At 38.8% G+C, this 19,323-nt stretch overlaps 1 protein-coding gene across 12 annotated transcripts; it reads right to left on the reverse strand.

The window, feature by feature from the left end:
* Positions 1-1,007: 1,007 nt before the first annotated feature.
* On the reverse strand, positions 1,008-19,120 carry LOC100121729 (disks large homolog 5). 12 transcript variants are annotated; one of them, XM_032597145.1, is made up of 18 exons: positions 18,563-19,120; positions 16,842-16,991; positions 16,090-16,232; positions 15,460-15,477; positions 15,079-15,205; positions 13,540-13,879; positions 11,812-12,231; positions 11,141-11,574; positions 10,428-11,058; positions 9,847-10,357; positions 8,145-9,728; positions 7,356-7,603; positions 7,090-7,286; positions 6,467-6,994; positions 6,152-6,393; positions 5,842-6,071; positions 5,539-5,758; positions 1,008-5,220 (listed from the first exon to the last, which is right to left on the reverse strand). In XM_032597145.1, exons 6-18 carry the CDS (start codon positions 13,864-13,866, stop codon positions 5,114-5,116), a joined length of 5,679 nt encoding a protein of 1,892 aa, XP_032453036.1. In that variant the 5' UTR covers positions 13,867-13,879; positions 15,079-15,205; positions 15,460-15,477; positions 16,090-16,232; positions 16,842-16,991; positions 18,563-19,120; the 3' UTR covers positions 1,008-5,113. The 12 variants fall into 12 exon arrangements, with proteins under 12 accessions (XP_032453036.1, XP_032453037.1, XP_008202263.1 ...); XM_032597146.1 differs by having other exon boundaries at positions 15,079-15,249; positions 15,339-15,477; positions 16,842-17,017; XM_008204041.4 differs by lacking the exon at positions 16,090-16,232.
* Positions 19,121-19,323: the final 203 nt, after the last annotated feature.

Genomic DNA, 19,323 nt, shown 5'->3' on the forward strand with positions numbered 1-19,323 from the left:
GGTTAATGTATTTTTGATTTATTGATGTTTCATAAGTAAAAATGCATTTATTTTCAATACTTTGAAATCAGACGTTTTTTGTTAATATTGTAATAGTATTACATCAATTATTAATAGTTGTAGTTATTGGACCTTTAGATTGCACAACCATGAGTTAGAAGTTTAATGCTATAGTATTAATTGATTGTTTCCGGGGTCAAAATTCTAAAAAATAGTTAATTCATTACATGCATTTAATTTTTACAGGTTTTAAGTATTGACTAATTTTCATAATTCCATATTTACAAAAATTATATGTATATAGGATATCAAAAATCTTGATAAAATATTTTTGTTTATATATATATATATATATATATATATATATATATATATATATATATATATATATTGAATAACAATTTTTCTACTGAAATATGAAAGTTTTATTTTAAAACTAATCAGGCAGTAACAAATATTAATAACTTTTTAAAACTGAACACAACACTGAAAAATATAAAAAGTTTTTATCAAAATCTAAAATTACTGATAAATATTTCGAGGAAGCTCAGTAGTAACGTATCACCAGTTTATGAAAACGTCTGATTCAAGGTAATGGAAACGTGTTTACGTCTGCAATTTTACCAAGAGCAAAAAGAATCATTTGACTTCGTCGTCGTCTGAAACCGCAAAGAACTGACAATTTTCCAATAAAATTCGTAAACGTTGCTTTCTCTTTTCCTCACGCTTGTGTATTTTGGCTCACAGCGAAAAAGGCACCAAAATGAGAACAACCTGACGCTTTCGTCATCAACAGCCAAGTTCAACAACCTGTTTAATTTGCTTGTTTTCTATAATCAAATACCAATTAACAACTGATGACAAATTGTCCTTCTACGTGTATAAAAAGTACATCATTCTTCTTTCGCTCTAAAAAATTACTTGCTATATTCGTACAACCAGTTTTAATCCAATTAGTAATAATATTATAATTTTATAACAACACGTTCTTTGTTCGGCTGAAACAGTTTGTTGTATATACGGATTGAAAAATATGTTTTTATGGTCGAGATAATCAGAGATTCCGATTGAGTAAAGTCATTATAGTTTGTAGATGGATTCGTTTTAAATGGTATATCTTTTATAAGTAAAAGATTTTCTGTTATATTGCTTGTTAATTTTTGAAAAAAAATATTCACGTCTTACTGTTTTCGTTTGCAGTTTCTTTTTGAGAATTCGAAAGGACCCTTAGATGATTTTTGATCGTAGACATGTGATTTTTGAAAGATTCGATTCTTCTCGCTTATTTCTTGTTGGACTATGTTTTTTATGGTAAAACATCTGTTCATTGAATCCAAATGTAAAAGCTTCATTTAATTATTGCCCGTTCATTTTACACTGAACTATAATTAATTTTGTTTTAATCAACTTATCTGTTCACGCGAACAATATTGATTTTATTGCATTTCAATTTAATTTTTTGTAAATATTGCAATTAGTTATAAAACGCAAAATAGTATGATTTTTGCCACATTTGAATAAACTCGATTTGTGCGTAAGTTTCGTGTGTCTTATCGTTTTTAAAAAAAGTTATCACGGATTTCGATGAAAATTTTGATAAATATATCTATTACTGCAAAGAATATAATTAAAATATATATATTTCGCGTGGTATTTTGACTTGGTAGTTATGAAACCTTACTACAATGATCAAAAACGTGGTAAATATAATTCCGATTAAAATAAAAGTAATAAGGAATTCGTGTAAGTTAAGTTCAGTGCAAGATATTATCACTTCATAGTCGTAATAAGTGCAGTAATAGTTATAAATGCCATAAATTAGCGTTTTTATTGCAATAGTTCCACTAAAGGGCAAAATATTCGTTTGTTTACGAAAACAACAGATTAAAATAAAATTATTTGTTTTTAGGGCAAAATTTTACAAACATATTATGTATAAATATTATAAAAATTCCTTGTTTCATGATAAAAGGTAGGCAGACACAAATTCCTTTGATTTTTACTCAGTTTTTGTAACTATTCCGAATAAGATTCCGATAAGAAGCAAAAGCTTTTACGTTTTGTAAAAGATAAAGTTTGATTGAAAATATATTCTTAAAGAATAAAAAAAAAGAAGCTTGTCCATATAGAATTCTAAAGCGTGAGAGTTTTTATTACACGATAAAGTCGAGCGCATGGAAAAGTCGTGATTTTAACATGTTTAGAAAAAGCCCGTAACTGCAAAATATTTGTGTAGAAAATAGGAGAATACTATTTGAAGACTAGTCGTGATCTACATCTAGACAATTCTTATATCAATGATTCTAAAAGCTCGTCAATTTTGTCGATCTTTAACTATACATTTGATGTGACAAATTTTTATATTTGAACTTTTTTACAAGTATCAAGCAAAAATGCGAATCGTCAAGATGTAATCCTTCCGCCTCAATTTTACGTCTACGCAGTTATGTTATCACGAATAACGCTTTAATTGTTATTATCGATACAGTGGTCGGAATATAGTCGTAAAACTATATATCAATGCGCGATCAAACACGCGGCAACGCATTATATAATATATGTATACTGTTCTAGCAACGACGATAACGATCGTTAACAATATTTCGCATCGAACATAATTATATTTCCATACAAGTTGTTCTTTTGGTATCGATTTTCTTTTTACTTTTTTTCTTTAATTTCAATAGTTGCTTTAAAAAATTGGTGAAAAAATTTTGAAAAATATATCGCAAACAAGGTATCCTTTGCATCAATTATACGCCCACAAATCTGATATCAATATTGTTTGTGTTAAAAATTTAAAAATGATAAACAAACTTCAAAGTTTTTAAATACAATATTAGAACAACTATCCATACGAAATATCTTTAGATCAATGCCTTTCTTATTTATGTAACTTGTTGCAATTTGTTATCGACAGCATGCGGACCGTGCTTTATTAGTTTATTGCATATACAGAAAGAGGGTGCGGCGCTAGATATGCGTGTCGCTTATATATTCGTTTATGCAGCATGTGCTACATTTTGTATTGCTCAAAAATATTCGATAACGCGATTTGTGTTCGATAACATGATATAGTTTGAATGATATGTCATCAAAACAGTATGTCTTTATTCATAATAAACCTGATTAAGATTGATAGCGTTTGCAAAAGAAATTACAAAAGGTTCTGTTTTAATTCTTCCTCGAAATGTTTATGCTGCATATTTTGCGTAAACCCACAGAGTCTCGTTAGGTACCGATGTAATTAAAACGTATTGATCTATTGATAGTCAAAGTCGGCTCAAGTGTAGCTGAAATATAAGTCTCGTCCGGTGCTACCTATACAAGATATAATTTAGTTTTTAGTCTAATCGGGACGTCAATCATTTAGAAAAACGTCTTTTTATGCATGTAAAATTAAAAAAATTTTGTATAGTTCAATTTTACATCAATGAAATAACTTCAAATAATTTTATTCGTAATAAAGTATTGAATTTTGTTCCCATTTTAAATGTTGCCCAATGGAATAAAAATGTCCCTTTAAATCGCAAAAGGCGTCTAATGCTCACAGTATAAGTAGCCCCTCATAGTTCCTATAACTTCCTACCGCATTACGCTTTTAATTTTTGGTCTCGGTCTTTACAACTTACGCCTAAATATTGTCTCGTTAGAAAACTATATTTTGTCCATTATTTTCTTCCTTTCAAGCAAGAGACGAGAATCGCGATTTACAGTAACAATACTTTGACATTACGCGATGAAACGCGATCAGTCGAAATATATATTTTTTTTATTTATAAAAAACAGATGCGCGCCGTTCGTCATCAATAAATAGAATAATACAAGATTAAAGCTCACCTCGTTAATCGCGACAGTTCTTCCCTAAAATACAATACAATAATTACAACGTCTTTGAAGAAAAAAAAACATTATTCGATAATAACAGTCATAACAAGTACTGAAAGCGTAGGACGGTAACAAACGACTAAATCTTTAATCCGCCCGCACCGCTTCGTCTAAGTTACACTTGCACCGTGATAAAAATTTGAGCAGGTTCAAGCTCGTTTAAAACCTCTTATATATAATACGCGTGGTTTCGAGTAAAAATATGTACTAGTATTCACAGAAGATAAGAAAAAAAAGAAAGAATCTGTACATAAAATAGTAAAAATAGGATTAAAAACCTATTCATAAATACTTTTCCTCATGTAACATAAGGACTAACTTTAAAATCTCTTGATTCAGTAAACTCCGGAGGACCATTAATTAGAAATTTGAATTCATAATTTGATTAATGATCCGGTGCTTCAGAACTAACCTTTGTTTAAAGTGGTTTATTTTGAAAAATTAAATTTTCAAAATGATTCCTCACTTCTTATCAATCTCACTGAGTGCATTGCATTATGATTTTTTTACATTAATGATAAACATTAAAAATTAAATAGTTTGAGAATCTGGATAATCGTATCGCATATTCTCCCTGGTATTCAACTTATTTATCGCCAAACATACACGTATTTACAGGAACCAAATAAAGTTAAAAGTCAAATCCATTCCATCAGTACAGCGAATTAATTCAAAGTGTGGGCCATTATACGACGTAATATGGTCTCTTCTTGCTACCCGTCTTTCGAGTGTTCAATGATTTTCTCACATTATATATCACACTGTTGAAGCTCGTAAGTATACTCTCACGATCATCAGGTATTACGTCCACCATCGTTCACTCAACATAATATTTTTGCGTGGCGATCACTTTTGTCTTTATTCTTGGACTAACACTTTAAGTCTTGCTTCCAATACTTGATAGCGATAAAAAATAGTAAAAAATACTTATACAAAACAACAAACTGTACAAAATATAAGTAGCGTTCGCCACGCATAGAAACCAAGCGAATTATCAAACTTACTGAGTGAATATGATAGAGCGCACAACAACAAATCGAAAGACGAAACAAGTAAAAAATTAAAATATTTATCCCCACCTTCTTTTTTCAGTAATTGTAAGGTAGGTACGAGACCACGAAAATAAATTTCTGTAAACTTCTTTCTTGCTTTGAACGACGTAAGGGCCCCCTGATGGAATTCAGATTGATTTCCATTGCGGTTTGTGGGGACCCCCCCTTGAATGTCAGGGAAGACCTCGAGGTACCCATAGCGCTTTGCTCTGCTCCTCATCCACCGAAGCCTTAACTTGTGTGCAAATATACGCTATATTCACTCCAGCTGGAATGACCGCTACAAAATATGGACAAATTATCACTTCAATTTCCAGAAAAAATAATCACTGTCAATTTATTAACACTTCGCTTTCTCCAGATTGCATTTTTGTTCCAACAAGCAATTGTTTTATTTAAAGTATATTATTTTATTTTTTTTTAAATCCTTTAACTCTATAATAAATGTATTAAATTTGTTTTCAAAATAAGAATACACTATTAACATTGATTCATATTTATAATCAATATTTATTTCTAAACAATGGATACCAAAAATTTCTTTTGTGAGAAAGCAATCAACGTTTTACTATTATATTTAAAGGCGAAAAATGTTTACCGTTTATATAATGTCTATATTCCGCTTCGAGCTTCAAAGCTTGTTCATACATTTCTTTCGCTGCCTTGGCGCTGACTTTATCACTAGGATAACGAGAGTCTTTCACTTCTTTTATTTGTTTTGTGTTCTTAAATTTGATCAGTAACACTATGGGATATATCTGATGCCTATGTAATCGTTCCAGAGACGCTATTGATATATCCAAAATGCAATGGGAATTCTAAACATAATAAGAACAATGTATGAATACTATACAAAAAATATTAAGATAATATAAAGATCACAGTGAAAAAAGTTTGTTACCTTTTCACAGATTTCTTTCACAGCTTGTACTGTAGTACACTCAAAGTAACTGCCTTTCTTACGATAGTCTACGTAAAGCGAATCTCTTAAGCCCTGTTCCAAAGTTGCTTGTGAACAGTGCATCGCTTCCGGTAAGCACCTTGTAAATTGGCCAGGGAATTCTTGCAGAAGTTTCGTTGCTACGCACTCGTTAAGAGGGCCAATAATCAAAACTGGTCTTAAAGTAGGATCTTTAAAATAAAAGAATATGTTAAATATACAAACCTTGGACTTTTTGCGAAATATCAATACTTTGAAAAATTAAACTTACAATCTAGTCTTTCGACGCGCTGATAGCTTAAAGGTAGATTTTCTTCATTGAGGGTACCGCTATCACTATACCAACCCATATTGACACCAGTGAGCTGTGACAGTTCTTTACTGTCTCTACTAGATGATCGTTGATGTTTCTTTCGCCTAAAAAAGCTCCTTCTGGCACTAGTTGTACCGCGCCTTCCAGCGTCCGTTTCCAAGTCTCCCAGTGATCTTCGCAAAAGCAATTCTTCTTCGACTCTGCAATAAAAATAATTTTTTTTTATCCACTATTTATTAGGTACACAAACTTTCAAGACCTACGATTACTCACTTAAATTTACTTGGAATAATTCCACGAGTTTGCCGCCTACCGGTCTGATCAATTAACCAGGCCCTCCAGTGTCCGGGTGTTCCATTAAACATCGTGTTGTCGACGTAGAGAATATCATCTTTATGGAACTTCAATTGCAAACTATCTCCCAATTCTCCGGTTCGATCAAACATAGCCTTAACGTAAAAACTATCTCCAGGTTTGTCTTTAACCTCGTTGTATCTTTCGGGCATGTACTGAGCGATAAGCGTCACCTTATCGGCCGGTCTGGCGAGCTCAAGAGCGGCTTGCTCAGCAGTTGCTTGCCGAAGGTCGATACCGTTGTATTCGAGAATGCGGTCGCCACGATGGAGTCCGGCTTCCTCGGCTAGGCAACCCGGTTGAACAGAGTGCACAAAAATACCTACACCGTTGCCACCCACAAGGGAGATACCTAGATTAGAGCATTTGCGCATTTCAATGAACAGATAACGTGGTTCATTCGGCGGTGGTGTTTTGCTGTTGCGGTTTTGCTCTTCTTGAGTAGGACTAGTAGAGAAGAAAAGGAATTAGTAATTTTATTTTCGTAAAACCACAATCAAAATTTTCAACTCAATTATTCGTTTGATACTTAAATTTCTTACCTGCGCACTGTGGCATTTTGTCGTTGCAATGTGGTAGCAGCCTGATTAATTTGAGCTCGTGTAAGTGTACCTGTACCGGTGAGACTGTTGCGAATGCCGTCTAGTGTGAGACTCGTTCGTAGCTCAGGTTTACGTATGTTGATGTCCAGCGAGGCTGAATTACGGATCTCGCGTTCACGTTCTTGAGTTGTTCTTACCTAAATATTTCATTTAATATTCTGTGCGATGTATGTGTATAATATCTTAAAATGATTAATCATTCTTACCTCGACGGATGCTGATGCTCGAAGTTCACGATCCCTTTCCCTATCACGTTCGCGTTCCTTGGGTGCCCTGATGGTAGGTAGACTGGACTGATCGCGTTCTGGTTCTGAAGATTCAAGAGGCTCAACGGTACTTTTGCGTGATGCTTCTGGAGTGTTGCAAGGTGTTGACGATCCACTGTGGCTCGCTTCTTTCTCGCCATTGCCTTCCGAGTCACTGGATGACCCCGAACCCTCTAATTCGCTGTATTCTAGAGAAAAATAAAGCAAGGATACATGTGGTTTAGATAATTACCATTTTGATAAATAAATTTTTGGCATGTTTTAGTTATCTTGAAATAATGGTACTTGTACATTTGTACATCATTTTTTATCTGATTGTTGAAATTTTTCAAATGAAGTAGAATTTAAATAATAAGTGAATTTCATTTCATGAAATAGTACAACGAAAAATGCTGGATTTTATGATATTTTCAACCACAGTCGAGTTTTGTTAGACTGTGAGGAATTTCTATCGATTAATATTATGGTTATTATGATATATCATCCACAGATACTTTATAATGGTTGACTATCATGCTCAGGGTATTATCTACAACATTGATTTCAAGGTTTATGTCCATGCACAAAACAACTATTTTACTAATCAACTAATTTCGAATCAATGATTAGAAACCTTCTGTATTTACATTTGCTGAAAAGTTCACCGAGTTTTATCTCTTAAAGGAATCTCCAGCGCAAACAAAACTGTTAGTAATTTTCTAAAACTATAACCAAACGGCAAATACTTACTGTCCGGAAGATACTGCACAAGCATAGTGAACGTGTTACCGCACTGCCTGAGAATGTTTGCAGCCACCTCATACGAGTCACACGTTCTCATGTTGATTCCACAAACATCAAGCAGCTGATCCCCTATTTGCAGGCCAATTTGCGAGGCCAAGCTGTGCTCCGTCACCGACGACACGAACACACCTCCGCTCTCCAAACATGATATCTGAATGCCGAGAGGTTCCTGGCTCTTGTCTATATGTATTCGTCTCACCTGGCCGTGCGTCGGCCTTGGTTGCGCAAAACAGTATTCAGGCATGCTCGACCTCTTATTACCGCCGGCGCCCCGTATCGTACCACCACTCGAATTCGAGCCCGTGCCAGGACTCAGGATCTCCACATGAAAGGACGGCATAGGACTACCGCGTTCCGAAGTCTTTTCGATGCTCCCGGAGGAGAGCTTACCGATGCTGCTCTTGGAGGTGACACTTGGATTCGATGGTATCCTGAAGCGCTGATTCTCCTTTTTTCGGGGAAAGGTGCCACCCTCGTAGCCCACAGCCCCATGCGACACATAAGGAGGAACATCGTACGAGCTCATAGTGGGATGGGCGCGAGGCTTGTGGAAGTGCAGATCTATCGAGGGTGTGTGCAGGTGGCCAAAGTTCGGCTGGGGTTGAGGACTGTATGGAGGCTCGAAGCAGAAAGAGCGAGGAGCGTCGGGTAGTCCGATGGACTCTCCCGACTGGGCACTGGGCAGAGACGGAGGTGAAGGATACCTTGAGTTGTTGTTAATACTCTGCTGCTGTTGATGGGGATGATGGGGATGCGAGTGCTGGGCATAGGGAGGAAAGGAGAAATTACCAGGGCCGACGACTCGCGGTACTCCGCCGGACGAGGCTGATGTGTAGAGCTGCGAATGGACACGATTGTGTGTCATCGACTCTACTTGGCTACTGTCATGCCCGAGGGGAGTGTACTTGTTGCTGCTGCTCGTAGCCGTGCGTTTGCTCTTCCCGTAGTAGTCGATGTCGCCTCGTCCAGACTTCATGGAGAAGTCTATACTGGTCTCCGAGGGTGCAAGCGCGGAACTAAGGTTGCCGTCATTGGCTTTGTCTAAGCCGATGTCCTTGAACTGCACAGCCGAGGGTACAAAGGCCTTTTGACTATGCAGCTGGGTGGATTTAGTGAAGCTTGGCAAAGGGCTTTCGACTGCCTTGTAGACTGTGTGCCGATTACTACTCGAGCTCATGCCACTACCAATAGCGCCGCCCCCGCTGCCGATTGTGCTAAAGTTCGCCAGGGGTATAGGATTGGAAATGCGATTGTAATTGAAAGTGCTCTCGTATTTTGGGGGATTGTTGAGGAGCACACTGAGGGGCAGACGCTCCTTGGTCTTGCGCGGATGCAGGATTGTGCCGGTGCCGTTTTGGATGAGAGGGCCTATGCGTGCCTTAGGCCACGTACCTCCGTTCTTCTCGGCTGCAGATTTCTCAGTGCCGCTGCCGCTGCTAACACCGCTCGTGCCGCTTATTCCGCTGCCTGTACCGCCACCATTTGTACCAACGCCTCGACGTTTGCTTCGTTTTAATACACCGTTGTTACCTGTATGATTAATAAGAAACGGTAAAATTGCTTTTAAATCTCCTTTGTAATTATTTAATAAACTTGAAGGGCTCAATTAAAATGAAAACATGAATAAAAGTGGCTTGTGTACACTAACCATTATTAGTTTTCTTATGGTAACTTTCGATCACAGAATCTAGTTTGGCGATAGCATCCTGCTCCTGTTCAAAAGTATTAGGACTTGAATTTCGGTGACTCTTCTTTTTATCGTCGCGATCTTTACTGTGCCTACGTCCCCTTACAATGTCAATCTTCTCACGGAAGTTCTCCCATGCATTACTGATACCAGTCTTCTCGTTGCTCAGTGATTTAGATACCTTGTATACGCTTCGATCACCAAAGTTCGAAGACATCATGCAGCGTCGATCGTAGTCATCTGACGATGCCTTTAGCATCATGCGTTCCTGTTCGGTTTGCGAGCAGCTGTTCACCATCTTCTGTTTCTCTGGACTGAAGCTGCCATCAATTGGTAGCGTATCGGCACTAGAAGATGCTGTTAAAGGTATTCCTTTGAGAGTAGTAATCGTCAAAACGTCGGTTGATGTATCATTTAGAATCGTCATAGCTTCATGAGACGAAGTCACTCCTTCCATGGGCTTGCTGTTAATCTGCAATCGACACAGAAAAATGAGAAAAAGTTAAAGCGAGCCATCATGATTAAAAGACATAACTACTCACATTCAAAACTCTGTCACCGACGGCAAGATATCCATCTTTAGCAGCTAAACTACCGGGCGATATCTTAGCGATATAGATTCCGATTTCAAGTGTTATTCCGTGTGGTACCGAACCGACCGGCAACTGCGTTGTTCTCAATGACCTTCTACCCAACCTGCGCCGTCTGATAGTCAATGTAGCCGAGCCAGCGTTGCATGACCTGAGTGTATCGATGATCATACGCGTTGATACCGACGAGCAGTCCATGTTATTGACCCTAAGAATGCAGTCATTGACTCTCAGCTTGTTCTCTATAACACTGCCAGGTGCGACCTGTGCTACGTAAATCCCGGTGTCATCTGGATAGTACGGGTTATCGCGACCGCCTACAAGCATGAGTCCAAGGTCTCGATCCGAATCCATGCTCATTCTGTTGAGGTCCAAGTGGACTGTAACTGCGTCCCATTCGCTATCCGAATCGTGAACACTCTGGCCATATTGGCTAGTGCGTAGTGAATGATCTCCAGATTCGATCTTTTCCTTGAGGTCTTTCAGTTCTTTCGAAGCTTCATTGCGCTGCTTTTTGATGTCGTCTGAGTCACGTAGGGCATTTGCCAAGTCTGATACTGCGCGATCACGTTCCTTGCGTAACCTGTAGCAAATGTAAGAACCTTAGAACATCTCATCTTCCTATAAGTATTTTGGATATTATTAAATTGCAACTGTTACAATACCTGTCACACAAAGTCCTAATACTCTCACGCTCGAGCACAATCTTATCTCGCTCACTGAAGGCCCAGTCTCGTCTGCGTTTTGATACCTCGGCCTCCTGAACTGCCTCCTCCAAATCTGCCTGAAGCGTATCCACAAACTTACGCAGCTTATCGAGCTCCAGATTGGCTTGATCCAGATTATCCATGCGTTCCTTCTCGCGCTTAGCGTAGTCCCGTGGATTGCTTTCCTTCTCTGCCTCCTTACTCGCGACGTCTCGTTCGATGTTGTACGAGTGTAACTCCAGCCGATTCTTGCGGTCTCGATTTGACGCCTCGGAGTAGTCTCCGAACTTTTGACGCAGCTCGTTGCACTCCTTGAGGGCCTCATCACGATCGTGCAGTGCCGATGATATCTCTCTACGTAGAGTCTCTATCTGATACGATAACGTCTTTTTCTAGAAATCGACGTGAAAGCGACAATAAATAACAAAATAACATTTTACAATATAAAAGCTAATACAACTAACTTTAATCAAAAGACCGACCCTATCTCGTCGGAAAATTGCTTTTTGCCATGTAAAAGCCTGTTGCAGCTTAGCTAATCTCCATACAAATCGAAAAATCTGCACCAGGTGACCTTCCTTCGTCCTCGCATCTAACGCAATATAAAAAAAAAATCGACGAGTACCCACCTCTTCGACAAGCTGTTTGTTCTCGTTCTCCAGATGCGTAACCTTGGCATACGCCTGGCTGAGATCGTTGCCGAGAGTCTCCATCTCATGGTGCACATTGTCACGCTCTCCCATGATCAAACTGTACTCGTGCAGGGCAGCATTGCGCTCTTCGGTCAGCCGTTTGATTTCCTTACTGGCCTTCATGCGGCTGACCATCGCCTGGTTGATCTCCTTCACGGCCTCCTCGTGCTGTTGCGAGACCTTGGCCAGGGCCTCGCGGTACTCGTTGCGCTCGCGTAACGCTATATCCCATTGCCGAATCGCCGCGGTGCACTGCTGCTTCAAACCGTTGCGCTCGCGCACTGTGCTGTTGCGCTCCTGGACCACCTCCTCGTACTGTTTCTTCAAACGGGCAGCCTCTTCCTGGGCCAGTTCCAGCTGTGGTAAAAAATTACACGGATTATTGCATTTGCTGGAGGGGTTGTTTGTTTCGCGCTGCTGACGTCAGCGATGCCGTGTTTGTTTTCAGAGTTAGAGTTTGATTGAAGCTCGTGTGCTTCAAAACAAGAAAACATATTTTCCTATACTCCAGAGATGTCTGACTTTATTTGTTTTTGTTCTTTTCAGCTAACTGCATGTAGGGTTCTTGCGAATGGCTGACTCGATCGTTACTCTGAATAATAATAAAAAAGTATATACATCATCCTCTTTGGAACGGATGAATGGAGATAACGAGGGCAACAAATGAAATTAAGTTTTTTGCTGAACTCGGAAAAAGCGAAGTTTCGATTCTCATATCCGCATGCGTATACATAAATGGAATAACAGCGAATGTCACATGTCCTAATTAACAGTGATAATTAAAGTTACAACAAAGGCGCGTATGAACAATATTATATGCATTACTGCATAGGGTAATTAAAATAATTGCCACGTAAGCAGCGTATGTAGGTAAATCAATAGCCGGAGAGTGTAAGCAAGTGCATTAAAATGATGAAACGCCGCTTTACAGTGTATATGTATAAGCCTAGTAAAGTAGGACACTGTCAGCTTCTGAAACATCTTCTTAACGCTAATTCACGAGGAGTGTTTTAATATTTCAGAGGATTTCGCGTTAAATTCTGACAATGACTTTCCGAATATTCCGCGAATATTACGAGGGGTTGTTCTGGACAAAAGTAATTTTGAACATGACGTTGTAAACTTTCGCATGAATTACCGAGCAAATTGGAATAATGTAATGTTGGCTATTCCAACGATGTAATTTTAGACTGCGTAAGCTTGAGATGACCGGAATTCATATACAATATGGTCGAGATCCACGTGGGGTCAGGATTTGCTGTATTCAAGGATGACCTTGAACCTTCTGAAATTTCCATTAAACTTTTGTAAAATAAATCCAAAGGAAAAGCTGCTCAAAATGGAACGATAATTTTACCTTTAGCGTGCTATTATCATTCTCTATTTTTACTTCCAGAGCAATCACAAACTCCCTTTAGAAGGTTTCCATACTTTTCATAAGGATTTTCTTACATTTTAAATTACTTATTCCACTAAAATCGAGACCATCTGCAACTCCAGTAATTTACGTAAAAATGCTGCGAATTTCAAACTCGGCTGAAATCTCGTCAAAACCGGTCAAGTACGTAAATCCAATCTAATCCACCGACGAAAACACCCTCGACGAAAGATAATCGGCACGCACACACACACTTGACTTTTTCATTAAAGTAAAATCCAACTGACCTTGTTGACGGCAGACGAGTGGGACGTTATGACATCGTCGTACCTCTTCCTGAGCGTTTCGTACTCGTCCTTGATGGCATCGTACTTTCTGAGGGCGGATAGATAGTGCTGATTCATGGCGTCGCTGTTGCCACCATCGGCGCCATGGGCATCCTGATTTTGCATGCGTACTTCCGAGAGCTCTTTTTGTAGCGCCTGCACCTCGCGGTCCAGACGTTGATTATCGGTCAGGAGATCGCCGTACTTGCCGCGCTCCTGGACGGACGTGGATTCTGCCTGGCTCATTGCTGCTATATGCTGACTACGATAATACTCCAATTCCTTCATAGTATGCTCGCATCTTTTAACAGTAAAAAATTTCAAGTCAGGATTTTTGCTTTCAACTTCGGACGTTTTTCTCTCCGCGACATTCAACGCAAACTTTTGGACTCATGCATGTCTGTTATTGATCCACAAATACGAAACTGTTCAACTATTCAATCAGGCATTCTACCATCCACATCAAAGGAAACAGCACATATTTCATTGTTCCTATAAACGAAAGGAGTGATTCGAAAAACGCATGTAATGTTAACATTTCAAGCATTGTTCGCATAAAATTCGGTGTAATTCGAAATCATAAAGGAATTTCATTTCACGTACAACATTGGTTATTTTTACTACCTACGCATGTACAAGACCGCTAAAAGCTCAGCTCTCGAAATAAAAGCTATCTGTAGCTTTGCAACGATTTCAATTTCCGAGAATACGAACAAGCGAGACAGCTAAAAGCTCGAAAGGGAGACACTCACTCCGAACGTGATTATTCCATGTATCTTTTTTCGCAACCTCCCGTACAGGTATCTATCGATATTTAATATACGTGTCTACACAATTGACGCGTGCATGGCTGGCCGACATGGGCATATCGATTTTTTCGCCTTTGATACTATTTTTAAAGCTAGTTTTTAAAACGAAGCGAGGCTGCAGGAGACGCGTGCGCTTGATGCAACTAGCCGCCGGCTATATAGGCTATTCAGGTACGTGTGTACGCGGTTATAAAATAAATAGGCTGCGGGTCGTGGCAAATAAAGCCCGAGTTGCGTTAATTTTGTGACCGGATTGCTAAATTGTTTCTAAATAAACACGTTGATAGGCGACCGTTTGTCCGTTCGGATGTTTAATGCAAATGTACACGTGCCCCCTCGAGATTCTGCTTTACAATTAATTTTCAGGTCATGAATTTACGTCATTCGACGCAGCTCGCGCTTCGTAGCGTTTCAGATTTACGTTGGTTTTAAACGTAAAGTTGGATGTTTCAACGCTCTTGATGGAAGATCAATTTTACGACATTGACGTTATGTTCGAAGGGCTGTTCTAAATATAAAGTTTACTCTTGAACGTTATTTATGTTCAATTATTGACAATACACATACAGTAAACATTGTTCGCTAGTTAAATGCACTATTCACAGGATTTTGCAAATGCAATATTTGTTATTAGTAGGTGCTTTGATCTTTGCTAATCCATGCTAAAAAATGATAACTAAACAAAACAAACCGTTTAATGGTATCGGAGTGCTTATGGCTAAGTAGTTGATATTCTGCTTGCAAACGCTCATAGTCTCTTCGACATTCAGGCCCACTAACTGCACTCCCAACGCTGTCGCATCCTCCACTATCTCTTTCTGCATGCCATAAATATAGATCATTCCAAAGAAACAGATAATAACTAAATAACGGTAAACAGAGTGAGGAAAATTAAATAATAATCACAACTGTAAACAGAAATTGTAATAGTAAACGCAAGCGGGGTTTTACCATCAAAGAGGTCAGATGAACGTAGAGAATAAGACAATCAGTGCGAAGCGCAAAGTTTAGAACATTCATTCAAGCTTCGTATAATTTAAAATTCAGTGAGAAAAAAATCGTATTTCCTTACCCACATTAAGCGCCCCATCTGCAACAGAAATGAAAAACAATAGTCACATTATTATCTATCTATATATATATATATACATATATCCTTGAGGACCGCGCACACGATGACGGAAGAATTTTACTTCGCCGCAGATCAAACACGCGCGAGACTCGCGGCGCTTAATAAAATAACGAGGTGTGCAAACTCCCGAGCAAACAGTGAAAATAGTAGCGAGGCAGCAAGCGGCCTGTAACGTTAATTGTTATACTATCCGAAACAATGCAATTCGAAGCAAGAGAGGCGCAGCTTTCACCAGGAAAGAAATCATTGGTCACGCACGTGAACATCGCGATTCGCTCCTTTTTAATATCAGTGAAATCAAAAGTGATTCACATAACGCGCTGCCCGCCTTTTTTCGCGCTCGAGGTTTGCACAGCAACGAAATGAGTTCCGACTTTTTTTCTCCCGATATAATGAGCAAAAAGTAATGAAAAAATGATGATAATATTAAAGGGGGATGTAGAGCTGCCCGGGCGCTCGCGAAATCGATAAAGCGAGGGAAGATGTTATAGATTAATGAAATTCATCGGATAAAGTCAAATATTTTAAACTTTCAATGGATTCCGGCTAGTGCGTTTCTATTTTACGTACCGAGTTACAATTTTGTAATATTTACTGAAGAACCTTGAATAATTTGCACTCCACGCGTTATTTATCGGACTGGATGCACGTTACAGTAAGCGTTTTTTGAGCGGCTTCAAATACGATCAAAATAGATTACTGTAATGCTCTTACTGAAAATGGAAAACAAAATAATTTTTAAAACTTTGTTTCAGTGAATGGAATTGGAAATTCGTAAGTAGATTTTGCATGTAATTTTGAGAATTTGTTTCTAAATGATTATATTTTAATAACTTTAGCGACCTGGAACTTCATTTTATCAATAAGATCATTTTATACCTGTTTTTAAATACTTTTTATTCTGGTCTTTTTTATAATCCATCCATTCAGCTGAAAAACTTTATGTCATAGAAACTATAAAATAATTTAAAAATCCATCACCGAATATAACAATATTGAAAATGAAAAAATTCATCAGGAAAATACAGGTCAAATTCAAACAAAGATTTTAGGTGTTCATTTTGCAGCTCGCTGAATCATGTATTGAGACACACCTCCAAGCTTATACCTGAATGCATGTTTTTTATACTGCATACTATTTATACAGTAATTGAAAGTTCAATTTATTCAACTGTGAAATAAACTGTGAATAAAATGAACGAGCTGTAAACATTTCTGTTTCATTCAACATAAATATGCATCAATTGCTTTGAACAATTCAATTCCCAAATGAGCTTTCAGGCCAAGGAGTTAGTTAAAAAAAATACCAGATAAAAACTCACCGCTGCTTCCAGCACTGTCCAACGAGGAGGCTCCAGAAGCCAAGCTTTCCATTGCTCTGGGCTGGCCTGCGCTATTCCAGAGAGATAAGCGCCGACAACGTTCGCCTCAAAAGTAACAACGATGCGCCGTACTTCACGCCAGAGTGAGCCCTTTGTGGTTTAATAAAACGTATATCCTTCATAATGACAATTCATGTATAGGTAAACAGGTCTTCTCCCCTATGAACAAGAGAGAGAAAGAGACGGGGAGAGAGTGAAAGAGAGCAAACAAGAAAGGCTGAGAGCAAGAGAGGCATCAGAGAGAGAGAGAGAGAGAGGTATAAGCGGGCAAGCTGGTGTATCATCTATGTGTAGTATAAGGGATGCAGCAGCTATCGAAGGTACATACATGTATGCGTGAGTGCAAGAGTGTGACATTTATGTCAAGGAAATTCAATAGTATGGATAAACCACAACCAATACTGTATTCGTAGAGGAAACAAGGATAGGGAAATATAGGAACAAGGATCAGATATTTCTGAAGTGTCAGGGTTAGATGTTGACTGCTCTAACGAAATAAAATGGTTATCTATAGTTTGAATTGAACTGATATGCTGACAGAGTTGTAGCTCTAGGAAAAGTAGTATTAAATGATAGAAATATATTTGAATCAGTTTGTTTAAGTAATAATTTACTTTGATGAACTGAATTTTAGAATTTTTAACTGACATTATGTAATTGATATTAAAACTTTTAATTTTATATTCTATGCTTCTGACGTAATGGCTGAGTATTTTTATTGCTACATACCTTATTAAAATAGTATATTAATAGAATATTTATGAAATTAGCTTTTTACGCCTATAATGTTGCATCTACTCCTCAGCTTAATAATTAAAGTACATTGTCTTTAATTAAAAATGATATATTAGCAACTGAATGGCCGAACAAATTGATATACAGACAAAGTGATGTATTTTTGGTATTAACTCTTTTCCATTGATAAAAAATTAATATTTTTATTCTAGAAAATAACAATGAAGAGTTGAAAACTTGCAAGTGTTCAATAAGATCAAGCAATAAGGATGAAAAAACAAAAGCAGGATGTGAGAAACTACATGTGCACATAGTGAAAGTTCTTGTCGCAATGCTGATTTTTTCATATATTGCAAAGAAAGGATTTGAAATATTGTGCTTTCAAACTTCAATTTAAAACAAAAAAATGTTGCATTCAATATATAAAAAGTTTACTGTGTCATCCAAAGGGAGCAGAAACAAAAGCAATGAAATAGTTCAATGTATGCAACAATAACATAGTTTGCGTGGCTCGCTGCAGTTTTATCGTCAAAGAAAAATGAAAATAAAATTTTTAAACAGTTATACAATGTAGAATAATAAAAGCATATCAGCAAACAGGTGTATGCACCCCAAAGTAAAGTTTATCATGTTTTGCTGTGAGCGTACCACAAAACTCCAATCCTAACCCACTCTCTACCAACAACGCATTCCCAAGCTTAAATGAAGGTATCTATCTCCAAACCAAAGATCTCCAACAGAGCACATTGTACCTGCCCCAGGTAAAAAAAGTGAGTAGTAGCAGTGCGGGGACATAGGAAGAGCATAAAGATGCAGCTCAAGTAAAAGAGAGAGAGATAGAGAGAGAGAGAGAGAGAGAGAGAGAGAGAGAGATAGAGGAGAGAGACTGTAAAAAAGGAAGTAAAAAATGAAGAATCTGAACAAACCAGCAGGGCAGCAAAGTCGACTGGGTGCACCAGTGGCAGCGGCTGCGACGGCGAGGAGGAGGTGAGCTCCCGGGAGCTGGCATCGGGGAAGCCTAGCTCTACTCCCTCTCGCTGACCCGGTCGTTCCCCAGGCAGGCAGACAGAGATACCGATACACACAGAGCTACTCTCTAAGGCACTTGACGAGGCCCCTCGGCGACCGGTGCGCCGCTTACGCCCAGCACCATCCTCGGGACTTCTCTCTCTCTCTCTCTCTCTCTCTCTCTCTCTCTCTCTCTCTCTCTGTGTCTCGAGTCTCGGTTCCGTTTATGCGTTCCGGAGCTCACGTCTGTACGGTAGCCGTCGGGGACGAACTGCTGCTGCTTCAGTGGTGCTGGTCTCGTGCGTTGACGCGAGCGCGCGCGCTACTAGCACCGAGTTCGGCTCTTGGTCGTCGTCTCGTGGGGCCAGCCGTTTCACCTGCTGCGCCAGCCAGCCTGACAATTAGCCATTTTCAGTCGGCCTGCGCGCAACAAGAACTCGCGCACACACAGCGATGCGCCGCGGGACACACGTATACTAGTGCTCTCTATAGCTGTATATCGGTGCAGCGGTGCTGCTTCTGACTCGACTTAGGAGTTAGGAGGGAGGAGAGCTAGGTACCCATTTGATCGTAGTACGTGACTCGAGCTGTGGCTGCTTTGCTGCTGAAGTTTTGGTGGAGAATCACTGCCCTGCTGGTGATCGGTATGCCTGTGTAAGTAGTATAAGTTGCTGCTGAT

This window comes from Nasonia vitripennis, chromosome 2 (assembly GCF_009193385.2).
Source record: "Nasonia vitripennis strain AsymCx chromosome 2, Nvit_psr_1.1, whole genome shotgun sequence".
NCBI lineage: Eukaryota > Metazoa > Arthropoda > Insecta > Hymenoptera > Pteromalidae > Nasonia > Nasonia vitripennis.

Coding starts and splice junctions, on each gene's coding strand:
- LOC100121729 (XM_008204041.4), bottom strand. CDS start 16,893: ATGGAAAGCTTGGCTTCTGGAGCCTCCTCGTTGGACAGTGCTGGAAGC. Junction 13,880..15,078: donor CACTCCGATACCATTAAACG/GTTTGTTTTGTT, acceptor TACTGTTAAAAG/ATGCGAGCATACTATGAAGG. Junction 6,072..6,151: donor GCGCGTCGAAAGACTAGATT/GTAAGTTTAATT, acceptor TTTATTTTAAAG/ATCCTACTTTAAGACCAGTT.